General features: G+C 34.8%; 2 protein-coding genes across 4 annotated transcripts; one reads left to right on the top strand and one right to left on the bottom strand.

Annotated features, from left to right (window-relative positions):
- The first annotated feature begins 1,748 nt into the window (after positions 1-1,748).
- On the top strand, positions 1,749-5,378 carry LOC126697255 (uncharacterized). The gene is made up of 3 exons (XM_050394163.1): positions 1,749-2,036; positions 3,003-3,399; positions 4,754-5,378. Exons 1-3 carry the CDS (start codon positions 1,847-1,849, stop codon positions 5,067-5,069), a joined length of 903 nt encoding a protein of 300 aa, XP_050250120.1. The 5' UTR covers positions 1,749-1,846; the 3' UTR covers positions 5,070-5,378.
- A 1,064-nt stretch (positions 5,379-6,442) lies between these two features.
- On the bottom strand, positions 6,443-15,742 carry LOC126697254 (uncharacterized). Of its 3 annotated transcripts, none has more exons than XM_050394161.1 (18): positions 15,474-15,742; positions 13,899-14,126; positions 13,557-13,623; positions 12,564-12,747; positions 11,851-11,903; positions 11,324-11,412; positions 10,801-11,037; positions 10,461-10,525; positions 9,755-9,815; positions 9,556-9,673; positions 9,389-9,470; positions 9,210-9,282; positions 9,064-9,125; positions 8,433-8,528; positions 7,815-7,969; positions 7,634-7,730; positions 6,969-7,046; positions 6,443-6,890 (listed from the first exon to the last, which is right to left on the bottom strand). In XM_050394161.1, exons 2-18 carry the CDS (start codon positions 14,122-14,124, stop codon positions 6,780-6,782), a joined length of 1,854 nt encoding a protein of 617 aa, XP_050250118.1. In that variant the 5' UTR covers positions 14,125-14,126; positions 15,474-15,742; the 3' UTR covers positions 6,443-6,779. The 3 variants fall into 3 exon arrangements, with proteins under 3 accessions (XP_050250118.1, XP_050250117.1, XP_050250119.1); XM_050394160.1 differs by having other exon boundaries at positions 15,505-15,741; XM_050394162.1 differs by lacking the exon at positions 13,899-14,126 and having other exon boundaries at positions 15,505-15,739.
- Between the last annotated feature and the right edge of the window lie 2,417 nt (positions 15,743-18,159).

Raw genomic sequence — 18,159 nt, 5'->3', positions numbered from 1 at the left:
AACGACTTTGGGTTTGGACTGACGGGACAGGTATCAGTCTTGGAAAGGTCGACCCTACACGTGGACGAAGGAAAGCGAACGCAGACTAGTATAAAAGAAAAAGTAAGTAATCTGGAAAAGGGGCTGGGAAAAATGGCCAAAAGTGAGGGCCTCCCAACCCACCTCTAGGAGAAAAAACTCCAAGGGTGAAAACACCTTAAACATGTATGACCACCACAAAAAAAAAAAAAAAAACCCACCGCCGGGTGACCAAGGCCTAGCCTTTCAAACCCACTCTCTATAAATGATATTGTCTGGGCCTTTTTACGTGCGAACCCAACACTGTTGTGGTTCGTTGCGAATCGTGTCCCTACAGTTTGGATTGGATGGGTTTTTCCTTTAATTGAATACGGTGAACCAGTCTAATAAAGTGCGTTTGGAAAAAAAAAAAATTTAAAATTTATTTGTTTATTTATTGAAAATTGGTCAAACCATAATTATTTTAAAAAAATTTAAGGATTTAAAAAGCTGTATAGAAACAAATAAGATAAAATACTTAAAAGAAAAAATTATTCATAAACAGACTTTTGTCTGTCAATGTTTTTCAAATATAAAGATTCACACAAATATAATGTATTTTTTTTATTATTTCTAAATATTATATTAGACCTTGGTACGACCTTTTATAGCTGGATTAACATATAATTATGCTTAAGTTGCTATCAAAAAAAAAAAAAAATTATGCTTAAGTTATACTTGGTAAGTTCCTCAAAAAAGAAGTTATACTTGGTATAATTCTTTAGAGTGATGCTACAATAACTACAATTAGTAACAGTTGGATTAACACATTTATTGTCACACTAATTCGTTGGATTTTTGTAGTAAAATTAGTAATAGCTTTAAAATTTTCCAATTCTTATTAATCATAACAACCAAAAAAACTATGATTGAGATTAATCTAATTGTAATAAACATTTTTTTTTTATCAATTTGGTTGAACTGATGTGTTTGGGGTTGCTTAGGTGATATATTCTTGCATATCAGATAGTGTTCATATTGTCTATGCCTAGTGCCACACGAGAGTCTATCAATTGTGATATGTCATATGTCTAATTTTTTTTCCTCTATTTTAAACTTTGATTATAAACTATAGGTGATAAAGTATGAAATAGTACACAAAAAGTAAGATAAATAATTTGTATTCAATATTGAAAACTGGGTTAGTGAATGAAATTTTTTTTTTATGCATTTCATAAATCTAATTATAAGACCCAAATGTCAGTGAAACATACGCCTCATACGTCCAACGGTAGAGATACTTTCTTGTTAGTGGGGGCATTGCTTCTAACGGTGAACCTATCACTTTGGTTTTTAAACATTGATAATCAATTTGCTTCCATTCAAGAAATGCATAAATGGAAACCCATCAAAGAAATAAATAAAGTCAGGCTAACTTCTTACATATGAACTTATCATAGTTCATTCTCAAAAAAAAAAAAAAAAAAAACTTGTCATAGCTTCTTACACCTTAATGTAGTTTTGCTCAACCACAAATACCCAATTATATTTGTTCATAAAAAATAAAAATAGTAGTAATATTTGCGCTATTAGTGCCGTGATTCTCTCCGTAAAACTAAAAACATAAAGGACAAGTCTCACTCTCACCACCTGAATTTCTAACTTACACGTGCGTCTCAATCCGTCAATTTTGAAGTTCAGCAAAAACACACGTGTGGTAGGTAAGTCAGTTATACGTAGCAACTTATGGGTCATTGGAGCATCAACCAAACAGAATCTCCGATTGTTTAGCTTTTGCTTAGCTTAAGAAAGAGAGGGACAGGACAGAGTTTAAGAAATCCTCCAAGAAATGCGGAGCATACCACTTGGAGTCTCAGTGTCCCCAACCTCAACCTTTGTAAACTCGTCTAAAACCACCTCTTCTTGTCTTACTTTTAAGAAGAAGCCACAAAAACAAAACCCATCTTTCTTTTCCACTCCAAGGGCTCATCATCATCGCTCCTCTCATGAATTCTCTCCCTTTTGTCCCTCCAAATCTGGTACCCCAATTTTCCTTTACTAATTTTACATATATATTTCTCTATTTACATCTGTGTACATGTAAAAAGTTTGTGACTTTCCTTATTAATTTTTACATATATTTTCTCAATTTACATGTGTGTGCCTATGTAAAAAGTTTATATCTTTCTTTGAGAATACATAGCTGCTGGATCTGAAACATCACCGGCACTATTGGGTATTTAATATTTTGTGGGTTTAAGTTTTTAGCTTGGACTTTTTTGGCTTCCAAATTTTAAAGAAGAATCACCAATTTTGTTCTTTTGTCACATTTATAGGCAACACTGAATTATCAATTTATAAGAAGTGGTGCAACAATCAGCTTACCTTGGTGTTGAGAACTTAAAGTAAACAAGAAAGATGAAACTCATCTTTGAGACTTTGATATCTTTTTTTTTCCCCCCTTTTAACTGTCAGGATAAGGAAGGAGCAAAAATTAAGTCAAGCAAAGCTTGTTGTCGGGCAATTTATCTTAGATAAATTATGGCTACCATTGCTAAGAATTGTACTAGGCTACTAGCAGGCAGGAAAACTAGATCTTGAAATCTGGTCAAAGTTACAATTGCTGTTCCAGTGACACAGCAATGTGAATCAATTTTGATGGCAGCACTGCACTTCTTCCCATTTTCCATATTTAGGATCCATTCTTCTAAAATAGGCACTGTGCATCATGTAAAGTTTATATATAGCTTAATTTAGTCTTAAAATTTCAGTGTAAATAACCCTCATCAATCAATGTGATGCAAATTTTTATTTGTTTCTTGCTCCTTAGGTTTGGTTTCTATACTTAGATGAGTGAGGCCTTTTTTTTTCATTGGCAACCCACCAGAGTGTTGGAGTCGGTGAATTACAAGAAAAAAGAAATGAACCTCATAGTTTTCATTTAAATAATTAGGGTTACTTGCACCATTAGGTTTTATTTGGTTAACTATGTTTTCTGGGTGCAGGAGTTTGCCGAGCGAGTCAAGTGGTTGATTTATTTCCCACTGTGTCTCCTGGAATTGTTGTTAGGGAGGCCAGGTTAGAGGACTGTTGGGAAGTGGCTGAGACCCACTGCAGCTCTTTCTTCCCTGAATACAACTTCCCATTAGATTTTGTGCTGAGGCTTGATAGGCTGGTGGCAATGCTAGCAGGATTGTCTGTACCTGATGGTTGCAGGAGAACTTGTTTGGTTGCTGTACTTGGTAGTTCTGCTGATGAAACCTTCCTTTTTGGACCCGAAGATTTCAAAATTGGTAGTTTTGATGGGAAATTCAGTCTCAATAGGGGGTATGTGGCTGGAATTTTAACAATTGATACTGTGGCTGATTTCCTTCCAAGGAAAGGACGACTCCGGCAGAGAAGGTGATTTTGTTATATACTCTTGGCCTTATTGAATTTTTATTGACTAGTAAAAAATCTTGCGGAGCCATCTAAGTTGTGTGCAACTAAGTTCCAGATGAATTGATCTCCTTCTTTTTAGCTATGTTGATTGTTGCCTTTGTGCAGCCTCATTGAAAATAAAGCCAATTAGAACTTTTATCATCTTCTTCTGGTGAGTAACTTTCTAGATGCACCATAGCCCAGATATCTATACTATTTGAAACCACCATTTGTTTTTTTATAGTTGATGATTGAATCACATAAGAAACAAACATTTTGATCCTGTGAAATGAAGATTCACCTAAATAGGCATCCATGAATGCTAGGCTGGATAAAAAAGTCATTGTTTATAATATGATTGTTAAATTACCGATTGTCCCAAAAATTTAAGTTTTTAGGAAATAGTGAATTTAATCACTTGACCATAATTCTAACACTCCCTCTCACATATGGGCCTAAACTTTCCCTTGATAAGTGAGGGGCCCAACACAAGAGATTTTGAATATTTTAAATGGGAGGTAGAGTAAAGACAAGGATCTAATTCAAGATCTCCTACTCTAATACCATGTCAAATTACTGATTGTCCCAAAAGCCTTAGGCTTTTAGTGAATTTAATCACTTAACTATAATTCTAACAATGATCATTGGCATTTGTCATGGTTCATAACTGAAACAATATGACCATTATGTGATTATGTTCAGTTCTCACATAGTCAATCATGTGCTTCATAACTGAAATAATATGACCATTATGTGTTTATGTTTGGTGCTCTCATAGTCAATCATGTTTTTCATAATTGAAACAATATGTGATTTTAATTCTGTTAGTTGTGCCACACATCGTTGCTAAATTTATGAAAATCACTATATGTTCTGTATTTGAAGCTGTAGTTACTGATAGCTCAAAATGATCTTTATGGTTTTATAATGATCATTATATAGTAATTAGTAAAGATATTGAGGCAGTAGTTTGACTTGGTTTTGGCTGATCTTTCTTCTATAGTTCCCTGCCCTCCTGCAAAACTAGCTCTTTTACATCTCATAATTTATGAGAGTTTAATACCTCTCAAAAAAGGAAAGGATAAGTCTTTTTTTTTTTTTTTTTTTTAACTATATTTTTTATTCACTGTATACATGTTCTTCAGAAATTATAAAGCAGAAATCATATAGCTGTGGTGGTAGAAGAGATTTTTTTTTTTTTTTTTGGGGGGGTGGGGAAGGGGGGCAGCAAAAAATAAGTTCTCTATAGATTTTAGTGGAAAATGAGGAGATTGAATTTTATGGTCCATTTAATTAATTATTCCTCACAAGTGCATCACTGATGAATTTATCATAGGACTGGAATTGCATATATATCAAATGTTGCTGTTCGGGAGAGATTCCGATGCAAAGGAATAGCTAAAAAGCTCATAGCAAAAGCTGAGGCTCAAGCCAGGAGCTGGGGCTGCCGTGCCATTGCATTGCACTGCGACTTAAACAATCCTGGGGCTACAAAGTTGTATAAAGGCCAGGGTTTCAGATCTATTAAGGTGCCAGAAGGAGCAAACTGGCCCCAACCCAAGACCTCTCCAGATGTTAGGTTCAGCTTCATGATGAAGCTTCTTAACACGTCAGCTGCAGCACAGATTCGCCATGAGCATGTGATAAGTTAGAAACAGAAATAACCATTACAACAGATAGTAGAAAGAGTAGGATAGTTGAAATTAGTTTGTTGTATAGATAGATAATGAGATTAACTGAAGGTATTGGCTGCAATCTTGTTGCAATGTATTATTCATGGACGCATGTCTATTTTTTGATGTGCCATTGAGTTGTTTGTATGATTAATACAGCTCTTGTAAAACACACACAAGTCAAAACCAAGCTTGTTAGGAGCATATTTGCCTGCACATGTGGATGCTCCTTTCCTTTTTAGTTTAGCAATGATTATCTAATATAGTGGATACATGTATTTTCACTCAGTGTGTGTTCAACCATGTGGATACACATGCTATGCTATGAGAAAGATGATGCATAATTGCATATATGCTTAAAATACATTTTCAATGGATACTTCTTTTCCTTCAATTTGAGGTGTCCATTCAACTTAATAAGGGTGCAAGAGTAGTAGGATTTAGAAATCACTCACTCCATTGTTTGATTTTTTTCCCCCTAAAAAAATAAAAATAAATCACATTTGGTGATTAGAGAACAAGGTCACAAGTGATCTATAAGAAGGGATTGGGAATTGGGAGTGTTAAATTAAAAACTCCAAAGGATGAAGGAAATTGTCGTGTAGATTGGTTAGCTAATTACAGCCTTAGAAACATTATAGTTAGGCTCAATTTGTTTCCCTTTAACTGGGCTTAACCTTCCCATTGTACCAAAGAAAAGAGTTTATTTGAAGATAAGGCCTATGGTCACCTTGATCAAGTGCCGAGTGGTTACTAGTTCCTAAAAACACTCAACTCGCGCCGAGTAGTTACTAGATCTTAGAAATACTTAAAGAGTCTATAACACATGAAGCTTTACATTGACTACAGGAGCCATTGATCAGGTACTTCGAACAGTTCTCATCCAGACACTACTTTGTAGTATGTTTTGCTATACGTTCCTGAGATCTAATCCAAATAGCAAACTATTACCAGCAGTGGGTTTGGCTAGTTAACTGAATTATAGAGAATCCAAGGCATTGCCGGCTACAGTAATGAGTTTACATCAGCCCCATACGCTGTAATAGAATCTCAAATATTCTCAAAGCAATTGCCATGTCTAAAATCACATCTTTATTGGCGTAGTTCCCTCATGAGAGAGATGCTATCAAACATACCGCCCAGCAAGAAGTTGTAGTCTTGTAGAATCTACCAAGTCATTCTATGATGATAGTATTCTCATTGGAAAAGAACTGAAAGATGGAACCATGCACAGTTCGTATGTTTCTTTACTTGCCGCACGAACATTTGGAACCTACTCAACAGGATACAAGGTTTAAAACCTTCCAACACAAAACTAACTGCAGACATCATACAATCAAGGAGGCCAGTGGTGCCCATCATAAATCTGGATGGTTAAGAAAGTCGGAGTACGTACTACATAGCAATCCAAAACTGCAATGTATTACAATGACAACGATGATAAAAATCTCGCAAGAAGTCATGTCATTCGGAATTTTTTATTATTCATATCTGAACTTCTATGCCTGGAAAACTCATTTATATTGCAATATTCTAGTGGCATCTTGAGGCAATTGTCTCCAAGACCCTTGAACTTCATAGCATCTAATTAGCCAGCATCAAAGTTGCAGATCAGCCTCACTGAGGGGTACAACCATTTCAAGACAAAGGTGGACATAAGTCTCAGAGTTCGCTGCTTGGATAGCTCCTCTATGATACCTGGACAAATTTGTCCAGGGCAGATTTATCTAGAGCTGAGAAGTCATTAACAGCAGTGAGCACAGCAAGCCCAAGTTTGACAGCATCTTCATTGCTTGGTGCCTGCAGTGTGTTTAATTTGAATTAGTTAACATAATTTTCATAATGACCATAATAGCTTACTCATGAAGACTAGTCTACCTCAATGTTAAGGGGAAGCACAGGATCATGAAGTGATAGTCTAAGAAGGAACCAACCCCCAAAGCCAGAAACTCGGACCTGTTTGCATGAACAAATTGGGAAAACACAAGTCACAAAACCATCAAACTGCAACAAAGAACACAACATTGCAAATAGAGATAATGAAGATGACGAAAACAACAACATAATGATGAACCATTAAAAAAAAGAACCCAACTCTTTCAATCACTCCACGTTAATTGAAAACCTGTAAAAGTTTGACATAACTACCAATCTGGATCTTCATAAAAGAAATTCAACTCCAACTACCTTTCCATACACGATATGCTTGTCATGACTATTTAAAACTTAGTCTCAGCAGCCAAAACCTAAAACCATCATAATCGATGAAAAAGAAGACACCATCACCTTCCTTATTGGAAAGTAAAACAAAGAGATAACTTTGTGGGTACAGTAAAGGAGCATTAAAACCACATGAAAGAGATTGAGTTAAGAAAACTCAGTGATGTTAATGTCACAACAACTGTCCAATTAGTCAGTCATGATTGTATCTACAATAAATCATAATAAGATGGCCCTGAACAATAAAAAATGATCCTAGTTAACCTTTTTTTTTTTTTTTTTTTTTTTTTTCATTTTCATCTTGAAATATGGGCTAATCTTACCCCTTCATAATTAACAGAGGCTTTTTGAAGCTTTGGATTTGATTCGATAGAGTTCTCCAAGTGTTTCAGCACTGCCTCTCCATAGTTCCGAAAAGATCTGTACATTTAAATTTATCAGTGACTTCACATCAGATACACCCAGGAAAAAGGTTATAAAAAGAAATCATATAAAGTGGCATACCCTCCTTTGAGATCTGGGTGATTCTGATTGATCTTCAATCTTAATTCTACAGCAAAAGCTGCTTCCTGCAGACCCTGTACCAGGTCAGTTAAAACTTTGCTGCCACCACCCATTCCTGAAGCTCTGGCTGAAGCAAGCTTATTCAAGATTTTGACCTGCAAAATTACCACCAAGGTTAAGAAACAACAGAAAAATATTATTAAAGATGGAAAATGGTTGTTTATTTGCTCACTTGTTGCAAAGGAAGTATGGTAAGGTTATTCCACTATGTCTTATGTGGATTGTTTGGAGGGAAAGGAATAATTGAACCTTTGAAGGAGTTGAACTCGCAGTGATTTAGCTCAAATCTATATTCCTAAAAACTGTCTGATTGGATGGAAGTATTAGCAAGTATTTATTATTGCTCTTTTGTAGAGTTTGCTGATCTTTTAAATTCAGGTTTTTTTTTTTTTGGAGTTACTTTAATATACATCCTGTTTACTATAGTAGTCTTATCTTGATTAATTGCTCCTTTTACTTATCAAAAAGATATATGCATCCAAGTTGTTTGCCACTAAATGGGCAGCTGACCATACATGAAAAAAGAAACTTCACTAACATGTGACATAAAAGTCCTACCATGAGATATGCACCATCATCAAGCCAGTTATTCTCCTTGAGAGCTCCATGGCCACTGGTTTCAATAGCCAGATGCGACTCCTCACCAATAGAGTTCTGTCAGCAATTAACACGTCAGAAGAGGGTCATAGAAGCTGCAATGTGGCACACCACAAATTTGAAAAACACTTGATCATTATTACATAGAAGGGTTAGCGTAAGAAAACAAGACAAAAATTTTCCAATGATCAAAAGAATGTATAGGCAAAAATAAACAATAAAGCAAGACCAAAAAATAAAAAAATTATAGAGAGTATTATGTGCTAGAAGATAATCAACTTGGAATCAAACAGAGCTGCTATAAATCTTAAACTGCAAGGCTTAACAAAGCATTAGCAAAAGATCCTTTGATTTAATTATCAGCTTTCATTCTAATTGTCAATAGAGACACAAAATACTAGTGGCCCAGAATTTTCACTGAACCCATTTATAATTAGTAGTCCCAAATTTCTGATATAAAATCAAAGTGTACAAGGACAAAGATGCTTGTCATGTTCAAAGCTCAGATTCAAGATTTTTCTACTTAAGTAATGTGAATTTTAATCAAACTATAAGTCTATAACAACAATGATAAGTGCACAATTTATCCTACCAAACGAATAGCTTCATCAATGACATTTTTGTAGCCTCTTTTGAACCGATGGTGCTTCCCATCTGGAAGAAATTGCAAGTTAAATAAACACAATCAATAAGAGAGGAAGAAAAAAACATAATATGGCTGTTTAGATTTCTCCATACCAAGTTTCTTCTCAATAAATGTGGTCAGACCATCTGAAGTCACACTGTCAGTAACAATAGTTGTTCCAGGATGCTAGGGAAAAAACACAAACAGAACAGATTAAGAACAAGAAATGACGAGCCAAGGCTCACATATAAAAATAATGGTCCTTGAGATGGCAGAAACAGGAAAATCTTACTTCCTCAAGAACAATGGCGGACATCAAGGCAATCAAACGATTCCGATTGAACTCACGGCCAGTGGAATCAACAGCAGCAGATCTAAAAGAAAAAAGAAAAAAACTTGATTAAAAATAAACATTATATGAGGTTGTTTGATGGTCTCATAAGTCAAAAAAACCATTACCTGTCAACATCAGTGTCAAAGATGATCCCCAAATCAGCCTTGTTATCAAGAACAGCCTGAGTTATAGCTTTCATTGCTGTCTTATCCTCTGGGTTTGGAATATGATTTGGAAACAAACCTGATACCAAAACAGATATTTATTTAAAACACCAATCACAAAATAATTAACTAATTTTTCTTTTCCAATTTTAAATATTACCATCCGGCTCTAAGAACTGACTACCAGTAGTAACCGCCCCCAGAGGCTCAAGCACCTTTGCCTGATAAACCATTGAATAAAACATGAATATCAGATACCACTCAGATAATAATAGAATACATGACTTAAAGCTCAATGAATCAATCAAGCATAATTCATGAATTACCCTCAGGGGACTAAACCAAGCACAATGCATATCAAGCAAACTCATAACAACACTAAGCACAATGCATATCAAGCATACTCATAAAACACTATGTTAAATGAACCAAAATTTGATAATTCAGTAACTTAAAGATCAATGAGAATTACTTTTTTTTAAAGGTAAATAAACAACTCACTCACCCGCACAAGATTGAACCCTTCGCCTCACCCTCCACCACTTATGGAGGAAGGAGATGCCATTTGGTCCATAGACCAATGGCAATAGCACTATTTATCAAAACAACAAAATAGTTTGGGAGTTCCTAAGATCAGGTATCCATGGATCATTTCAGAACAAAGGTATGCAATGGCCAAGGCAACATAAATGGGGGCACACACTTTAATATGCAATGGCAACATAGTGCCTGGGCAGCCAACCTCCCAAAAACTTAATAAACAATATTGATATAAATGATGTAAGCAACAAGTGTCTTTACAAATTCAAAACTGAAGGCCAAAATCATATGTCAAAAGGCAAAATAAGATTGCATAGGAAACTTACAGCAAAAAATCCACCTGCTCCATTCCCCGCGTCAACAACTATATGGAATCCCTCCAACGGCTTCTCTGATATTAACAATTCCATAAAATTAGCAAACAGGTCAAAGCATCTCAGAAAACAACCCATAAAAAGAAAAGATGAGGCGCTGGTAGCTTGGTAACAGCAAAGAAGAATAGAGAAGCAATAATAAAAGCATTTTTAGATATGCAAGACCTAATCAAGGTATATGGGAAACAGAATAATGATTCAAAGTTCTATTCATGATGCACTTCAGGTAGTAGGAGAGATCTTTATCCTAAATACATTTCTACTACAATAAAATGTTTACTTGAGGTAATACCTATGTTTCCTGCAGCCTTGCGGACTGCATTTACAAGATCAGATGTATATATAGTCATGTAATCAACTCTCCTTATAGATGCAGAAGCTTTTTCCTTTGAATTCATCAAACCTTCTACTGTAAAATTATTGTATATAACTGCAGCACGCTCCAAGATATCTTTGATGTCGGCTTTCCCAAGCCCTCCAGCATTTGTGAAAAATTTGAATCCATTCCTGTTGTAAGGCAGATGACTTGCTGTTTGCAGAGCATACAAATTAGAATTTCAATCAAGTAAAATTAACCTCACCTCCAAGAGAGAGAGAGAGAGAGAGAGAGAACTTTAAAAGCACAAATTCACTCCACGTGCAAATTGCCAAAGCATTGGAATGAGATCAAAGGCCAATCACCAAGTGTTTAGATCTATGATACTTTTTAAGAGAGAAAAGGTTCTGATCATAACGTAACAGGATTTCTAATAGGACCCAGAACAAAGGTTGTTAATGATAACATGCAGTCTAACAGAATAACATGTGTATTCTACCTGTTATCATAATGGATCCATCAACTGGACATAAAAATCCATGGTCTTCAGTAAGTGTGCTGTTAAACATTGCTGGTGTAGATGCTAATCTACAAAAAGGCAAAAAAAACATACAGAACTGGTCTTCGTCAGTGATTTTCAAGCATTATCAAACTCAACAACAAAAATAAAAGCAATCCTGATGACAGCATGGACCTAATACATGGTAAACAGATAATTGAGCAAATTCTAACATCTGTACAACTTAAAGCATAGTCATGACTTAAATGGCCAAAGATAGACGGTGGTCCATTCACATGTGACAAGACCAAGGCACCAGATCAAATAGAACAACCTTTTTTTTAATGGCTTAGATATTATCTGGAACATGAATTCCAACCCATACAGAGGACATTTTTGGCTAGATTGCCTACTAGACCACATCAGTGGTGGGACTCATATGGGACAAAAACTATTGATTTTTTCAGATCATTAAGCATTTGTCAACAATAAGATCAACACAAAACAATAAGAAAATCATCACCCACCCATATTGAACAACATCCAGGCCAGCACCAGCAATACCTCGAGAAATTGCATCCTGGAAGTTATATTATAAAATTGTCAGTTGAAAGTAGTAGATACTAAAACCTTCTTTCATATGTTCTTGGAGGGTAAAAGAGATTCCTCCAAAAGACCAAATTTTATATTTTCTAGCACTAGGAAAAAATCAATGACTACAAACATTAGCGAAACAAGGACAACAATGTCAATGCAACAAAATCATCATAACAAACAAGACAAGCAACTTTGGTTAACACAATGAAACAAATGTTATTTTCACATAGTTCTCGGTAGACCTCATATGCGGCTCTAACATCCATGTTTTCATTTATACTTTTTCAACTTGGAGAAAACCAAATTCATAATTTTCACATACACACATATATAAACTTTTATTTTGATAGGTTATAAAGCTTTATTAAATGAAATAAAAATAGTACAAGCTGCTCCCCTGGTACACAGGCAGTTTACTTAGGGAACACAAGAAAGTAAGCAAAATAACACAAATCTACAAAATCCAAAAGGGAAGGAATAGAAAGACCACTCATATCTATCATCCAATTAAACAAAGAAAGCAAGAAGAACCATTTCAACTCAAGGATGGAACGTTCCTCCCCGTTGAAAGCACACTCATATATATCAATTGTCAGTGAAAAGCACATAGTCAATGAAGCACTAATATATTTGGCTAAGAAACCTGTAACCGTTGTGCAGATATTCGGGAATCGTGGCCAATTGAAACTCTCAAACGTCGAGAGCCATCAGCTTTCTTTTTTTCCACTAACCATCCAGCAAAGGCCGCCGCTATTGCTTCTGCAACTTGTTCGGTGAGGTTGACGGGCTCTCCCTCAACACCGGCAACAGCAACACCCCGTATATCACTGTATAAAGCAACATCAGCCCATAAGTGACACCAATCAGGCCAAAGCAAATATGCTTGCTAGGGAAATAAAGAAAATAAAGTTCAAAAAACAGGTCAGAGCAAATGAATTAACACACACAATATTTTGGTTGCATACGACCAGCAGGAAGCTGTTACTGCTACGAGTTGAGTACTTCCATGCACAAGGGTTTGAAAGTTAACAATTGGAGATTTTGAATAATTGAGGGGGTAATAACGGTATTCTATTAGATGTAACAAATTGATGGGGTGGTTGACTGTGATATGCTCTATATATCAAGAAACCATATCCTTTCATCATTTCATATTAGGTAAACAAGTTGCTGAGCACTACATAACACTCTCAATCTCAAGACTTGGTGGAAATTTGATAGTTTTACTTCTATTTTCATTTAATGCTATCTCAGTCTTCAGAATCTTCTGCTTGTCCAGACCACTCCCGCATTGTAAATTTAAACTAAAAATTATTTCTTTGGGCACAACTGTTTTAAGGCAAAAAATGACACTAGAACATTTGTAATCTGGCAAAGCCATCAGTTTCCTAAAAGTCATGACTAGCAAATATTTAACTTCATAATAATGCAAGAAGCTTTTAAAAAAATATGTGATACAAAGTTAAAATGGGATTAAATTCGGTGACAAGATTCCTGCTTTCTTTTCTGTCTCCCGACAGGGTTAGAAACTTAGTGTTCCAAAGAAGAAAAAGGAATATTAATGAATGAATAATGATACCGCAAACTTTCAAGTACCCAGGAGACAAGAAGATGTGATACTGGAACTATTCTCTACCTGCCATTTTGAAGCTTCAAAAAATCAACTGTGTCAATAGATGGCACCGCAGAGGTAGTGGGACCAACTGCGAAAAAAGTACAAATGGAAAATTGATAAATACTGAAGGTCAAAATATTTTTAAAGAATCATAATAAACAAGACAATAACATGTCACAAAATTAGCTTCATTTGCAAACAAGGCCATTCAAATGACAGAATGAAAATACACACGCGTGAAGAAAAATGGACAAAATCCAATGCATGCTGGACACGAAAGAAAACAACAAGTACTCTAAGGGTGTCTAGAAATTCTAGTTTCGCACTTTATATCAACCTGGATAATGAGAGTCTAGAACAGACCATTGCAGTGAACAGTTCCTCTGTTAACAAAAGGACTCTGGTGTTTTGATAAGGTGTGCAATTGCATGGAAGAGATGCCAGTCCATGCCAACTTCCCTCCTTGAAAGGGAAGCAAGTTGCGCACATAAGGGGCACAACTGTCCCTTCGATATTGGGTGCCGACGAATTGTCTATTCTGTAGGTAGCACTGTGATACAAAAACATTATGGACAACCTTCCCTGACATTGCTGCATAAAAATTTGCAATTTTTATTAGACTCAAACTCGTGAAAGCCTCATGAAATGTTTATTATGTTGCTACTATTATTTAATTTCTGAGGAAAAAGTGAAGTTTGCATTCTTGACCAAATTAGTCTACAAGATTGAAAGTTGAAGAGTACACAACAACAACCTTCACCTCTGTAATGTGGGTTTTAAGGGGAACAATATCATATAAATACCACAAAAATCACATTCTAATCTGTGACCCATCTCCAATTTTCATGTTAAAAACTCCCTCTAAAGCTTTCTCAATGGAAAACTTAATCAGTCCATACCTTCACCAGCACCCATTCAATTATAGGTGTCACAAAACAAAGCTAAATACTTCCACTGTTATTTTTTACATTAGTTAACAATGCTTTTACGTCTATAAAACATGAAACCTCCTTTAACAAGAATCATAATATTCTAGCATTGGTATTTTGAGCTTCCTGAATCATTGAGTTCTTTTCTCATTTCCTTTTTTCTTTCTAGATTTCATGATTTGTTAGAAAAGCCGTGTTGTATCCAATGGTTATCAGAGTAGAGACAAGTGATGGCAAAATGAGGCAAAAATTATTCAATACTCCTGGAGCAACATGCCCTTCTCTCACTTTAATTATGGACTGCACCATGAATTTGGCCTGTGAGGCCTAGTATATGAGAGGAGACAGTATTACTCCCAAAAGTACTGATTGATCATTGCTTAAGAAGACCTAGTGTATGCTCTATTGCATGCATTATATTTATAATATGCATTAATGAATTGAATTGTAAATAATGTCTGATTAATATGAAATCCGGCACACGAGTTACGAATAAAGAGAGTTAGTAGGGTTTTCAATTTTCAAAAAATTAACCCAATGAAACATTATTAAATGATGTAATATCGACAAATAGTTACACTTGATCCTGATTCCTGATTCGTGACCCCATATATACAAAAGCATCAGCAGGCTTTATTACTACACTAACCCAGGGCTTCACCCCAAGCAATGAAAATATTTCATACAAGTCAAACACTTTACACCTATAATTAAAAAGGACAACAAACTAAAAAATTAAAAAAAAAAAAAAAATTAACATCAATTGTATACAACAATATTTTGCTTCGGTAGATTAGATTTGAACATTATTTGGTCATACTTCCATTTGTTTTGTTCATTAATAATCAATATAACAGCAAATGAACAAAACTAAATTGAATTTTCCTTTTTTTTTTATACGGTTTTGAGTGTGTAGGGTTAATTAAAGAGCACGGAAATTAATGACCAAATTAAATTACATGTATCTAAACAAAGTGGAAAGGAAATGAAAAGAGAAAGAGATGCATACTAGTAGTAGGTATAGAAACGAAAGAATTCACCTGACATTTCGAAGAGCAGGGAGTGAGAAAGAAATATAAGATTAAGATTGGACTTAGGTGAGAAATACAGTGGAATGGAAGAGTAGGTGGTAAGAGAGAGAAGAGCGGTGTTTATATAGTACATAGGACTAGGAGCAGGTTGCTGAGGTGGTTTTCCTTTGTTTTGTGAAGGATGGATAATGGGGCCCGCACCGGACGGGTTTATTACCGGTTATATCTACATATGTTGTCTTTTTTTAAACTCTTCTCTTCTGATCTTCTGCCTGTTTCTTCTCTAAAATCAGCGGAATAAACTTTATTCGGTGGAACCTAGCGACCGGGTCGGGTCTCAAACGGGGTTGGATCAATTGGATTAAGGATTGACGCATATTTTCTTATATGTAATATGCCAATAATAATAATAACTAAAAAGAATCATAATAAGTATTTTCTCTATCTTCCTTTCAATGTAAATAAGAGAAAAAAAAAAATACTCAGAAAAGAAAGTCAAGTAATATATGAATTCTTTTTTGTACACACTATACACAACTTTATGCATAATTCTCCTTTCACCAAAAGAGAATACAAATTGTGTGGATTTAAAACACAATTGTAATTCTCTTTTCATCATAGAGAACATCCAACTTTGTATATTACCCTTAAAAGCAAAACATAATTTTTTTTTAATTAAGTTCTCTTCTTTCAGGGCCGGCTCTATGGTGGAGCAAAAAATGCAACCGCCTAAGGCCCCAAGTAAAAAAAAGGCCCCTAAATTTTAACCAATAGGATTATTTATAATCAATAAATAAAATAATTTTTTTTATTAGATGAAAAAAAAATAAAAAATAGAGAAAAATGCAACGTCGTCCACAATATTTTTCACAACACTTGTACAACTAATGCTAAGTAGCAAGTTATTACAGCCTATTGTTGATGGCAAAAAAATAATTATAGTGATATTTTCAAATAAAAAACAAAAAACAGTTTAAAATCTAGGATTTGTTGTAAAAAATATTGTGAATGTTGCACTTCTAAAAAAAAAAGAATAATAATAAGAGTTTAATTAGCAAACTTTTACTAGTTTTCATCTAAATCTACCACTAACACCACTGTTTTACTTACCACTATCAATCTACCACATCAACAAGTATGAAAAATTTTGTCAAATTTTTTTTTTCTTAAAAATTCAAAAAAAAAAAAAAATTCTATATAGTTCATGTTAATTAGTAGTAATTTTGCATCTAAATAAGATGATCAATTTTCGCCTTAGGCCCCCAAATGCATCAAGCCGCCCCTGCCTTCTTTAAAAAATGGGGTTGGGCACAGGATGACCCGACCCAACCTAGCATTTCAATAGATCGAGTATAAATTGACCTGTTTTTCTTATGAGTTGGGTTATTAGGCTCAAGTCCAATCTTTCCAAATCTAGGTGGAATCATATTTTTTTTCTTGAAAAATCACATTAGTTCTCAAGCTTATGTCCTGTTTAAAAGAGAGGTGTTACATCCTCAATATTTGCATAACACTTTTACGAAAAATCATAGGTGGTAAATTGTTATTGGTTCTAATTTGAATCTCCAACTTAAATGACTTTTTTGCCCACCTATAACAACCTACCATTTACCATTTGTTGTGAAAGTGTTGTGGACATAGTATTTCTCTATTAAAAATTAGACGTCAAGTTTATAATTTTGTAAATTAAAATTTCAAACTTATATGAAACTGTTGCAATTTGGAGTCATGTCCATTTATAATAACTAGTGTGTAACCTCATGCATATACACATGCACAGGTAAAATTAAAAATAATCACAATTATACGGTTCAAATTAAATCTTTTTATTTTTATTTTTTATAGAAGAGGTTCAAATTATACATGATATATATGGTTTAGAATTTAATTGGATTTAGGTTTTCAGTTTTTGCACCCAATAATTCACTTGCCACAAAAATAAAAAATAAAAATTAGATAGACATGTGGCGTAAAATTGGACTTCAATTGAAATCTAATTTAGAATCTAATTGGATTTGGATTTTTCAATTTTTACACTCAATAATTCAATTGGCACAAAAACTAAAAATTAGATGAGACACACAACGCAAAATTGAGAACTCATTTAAAATCTAATTGAATTTTTTTTTTGAGCTTTGTTTTTTAATATATACTAGCTTGTAATCCCATGCATATGCATAGATATACTTAAAAGATATACATTAAGACACATACTATAATTCCTACATATATAATTTGTGGGGAGTCAAAGAGTGGCACCCTTGTAGCCCAAAGAGCAAATGGGTCAAGTCCACTTTCAAATTAGGCCAAGCCCAATCGAGATGTCCGGTATTTCTGAGGAGTGCCCCATGCCTCGTAGGGGACGAGGGGGAGGTCATCTAAATAAAGAGCCAGAGAGCCGAAGAGGGTCGCAATAGTTGATACAGGCCAAGGGGAAGGGAAGTTTTCCCAACAAAGCAACCATCACGTCTACATTAAATGTACTATAACAACCCAGCTTGCCGCCTTAATGGTAGAATGACACCTGAACAGGGCTCACAACAGCCTGTATCTCACTCAGCTACCACCAGCAAGGCAAGGATGGGACAAGTATCTAAGGGAAAATCAATAGCCCTCAAAGTGTAAGGCTAGGATGGAAATAGACCGTCTATAAAAAAGGGAAAG

Source organism: Quercus robur, chromosome 8 (genome assembly GCF_932294415.1).
Source record: "Quercus robur chromosome 8, dhQueRobu3.1, whole genome shotgun sequence".
In the NCBI taxonomy this organism is placed as follows: Eukaryota; Viridiplantae; Streptophyta; class Magnoliopsida; order Fagales; family Fagaceae; genus Quercus; species Quercus robur.
Note: the sequence above shows the minus strand (reverse complement) of the source record. Positions and strands in the feature narration are given on the sequence as shown.

Bases quoted from the DNA above. Each gene is read 5' to 3' on its own strand.
- LOC126697254 (XM_050394160.1), bottom strand. From the start codon at position 15,628: ATGTACTATATAAACACCGCTCTTCTCTCTCTTACCACCTACTCTTCC. The intron at 13,624-13,898 runs GTCTGTTCTAGA...CTTTTTTCGCAG, and splicing joins AGGAACTGTTCACTGCAATG to TTGGTCCCACTACCTCTGCG. The intron at 7,970-8,432 runs GTAGGACTTTTA...GTAATTTTGCAG, and splicing joins ATGATGGTGCATATCTCATG to GTCAAAATCTTGAATAAGCT.
- LOC126697255 (XM_050394163.1), top strand. From the start codon at position 1,847: ATGCGGAGCATACCACTTGGAGTCTCAGTGTCCCCAACCTCAACCTTT. The intron at 2,037-3,002 runs GTACCCCAATTT...TTCTGGGTGCAG, and splicing joins CTTTTGTCCCTCCAAATCTG to GAGTTTGCCGAGCGAGTCAA. The intron at 3,400-4,753 runs GTGATTTTGTTA...AATTTATCATAG, and splicing joins GGACGACTCCGGCAGAGAAG to GACTGGAATTGCATATATAT.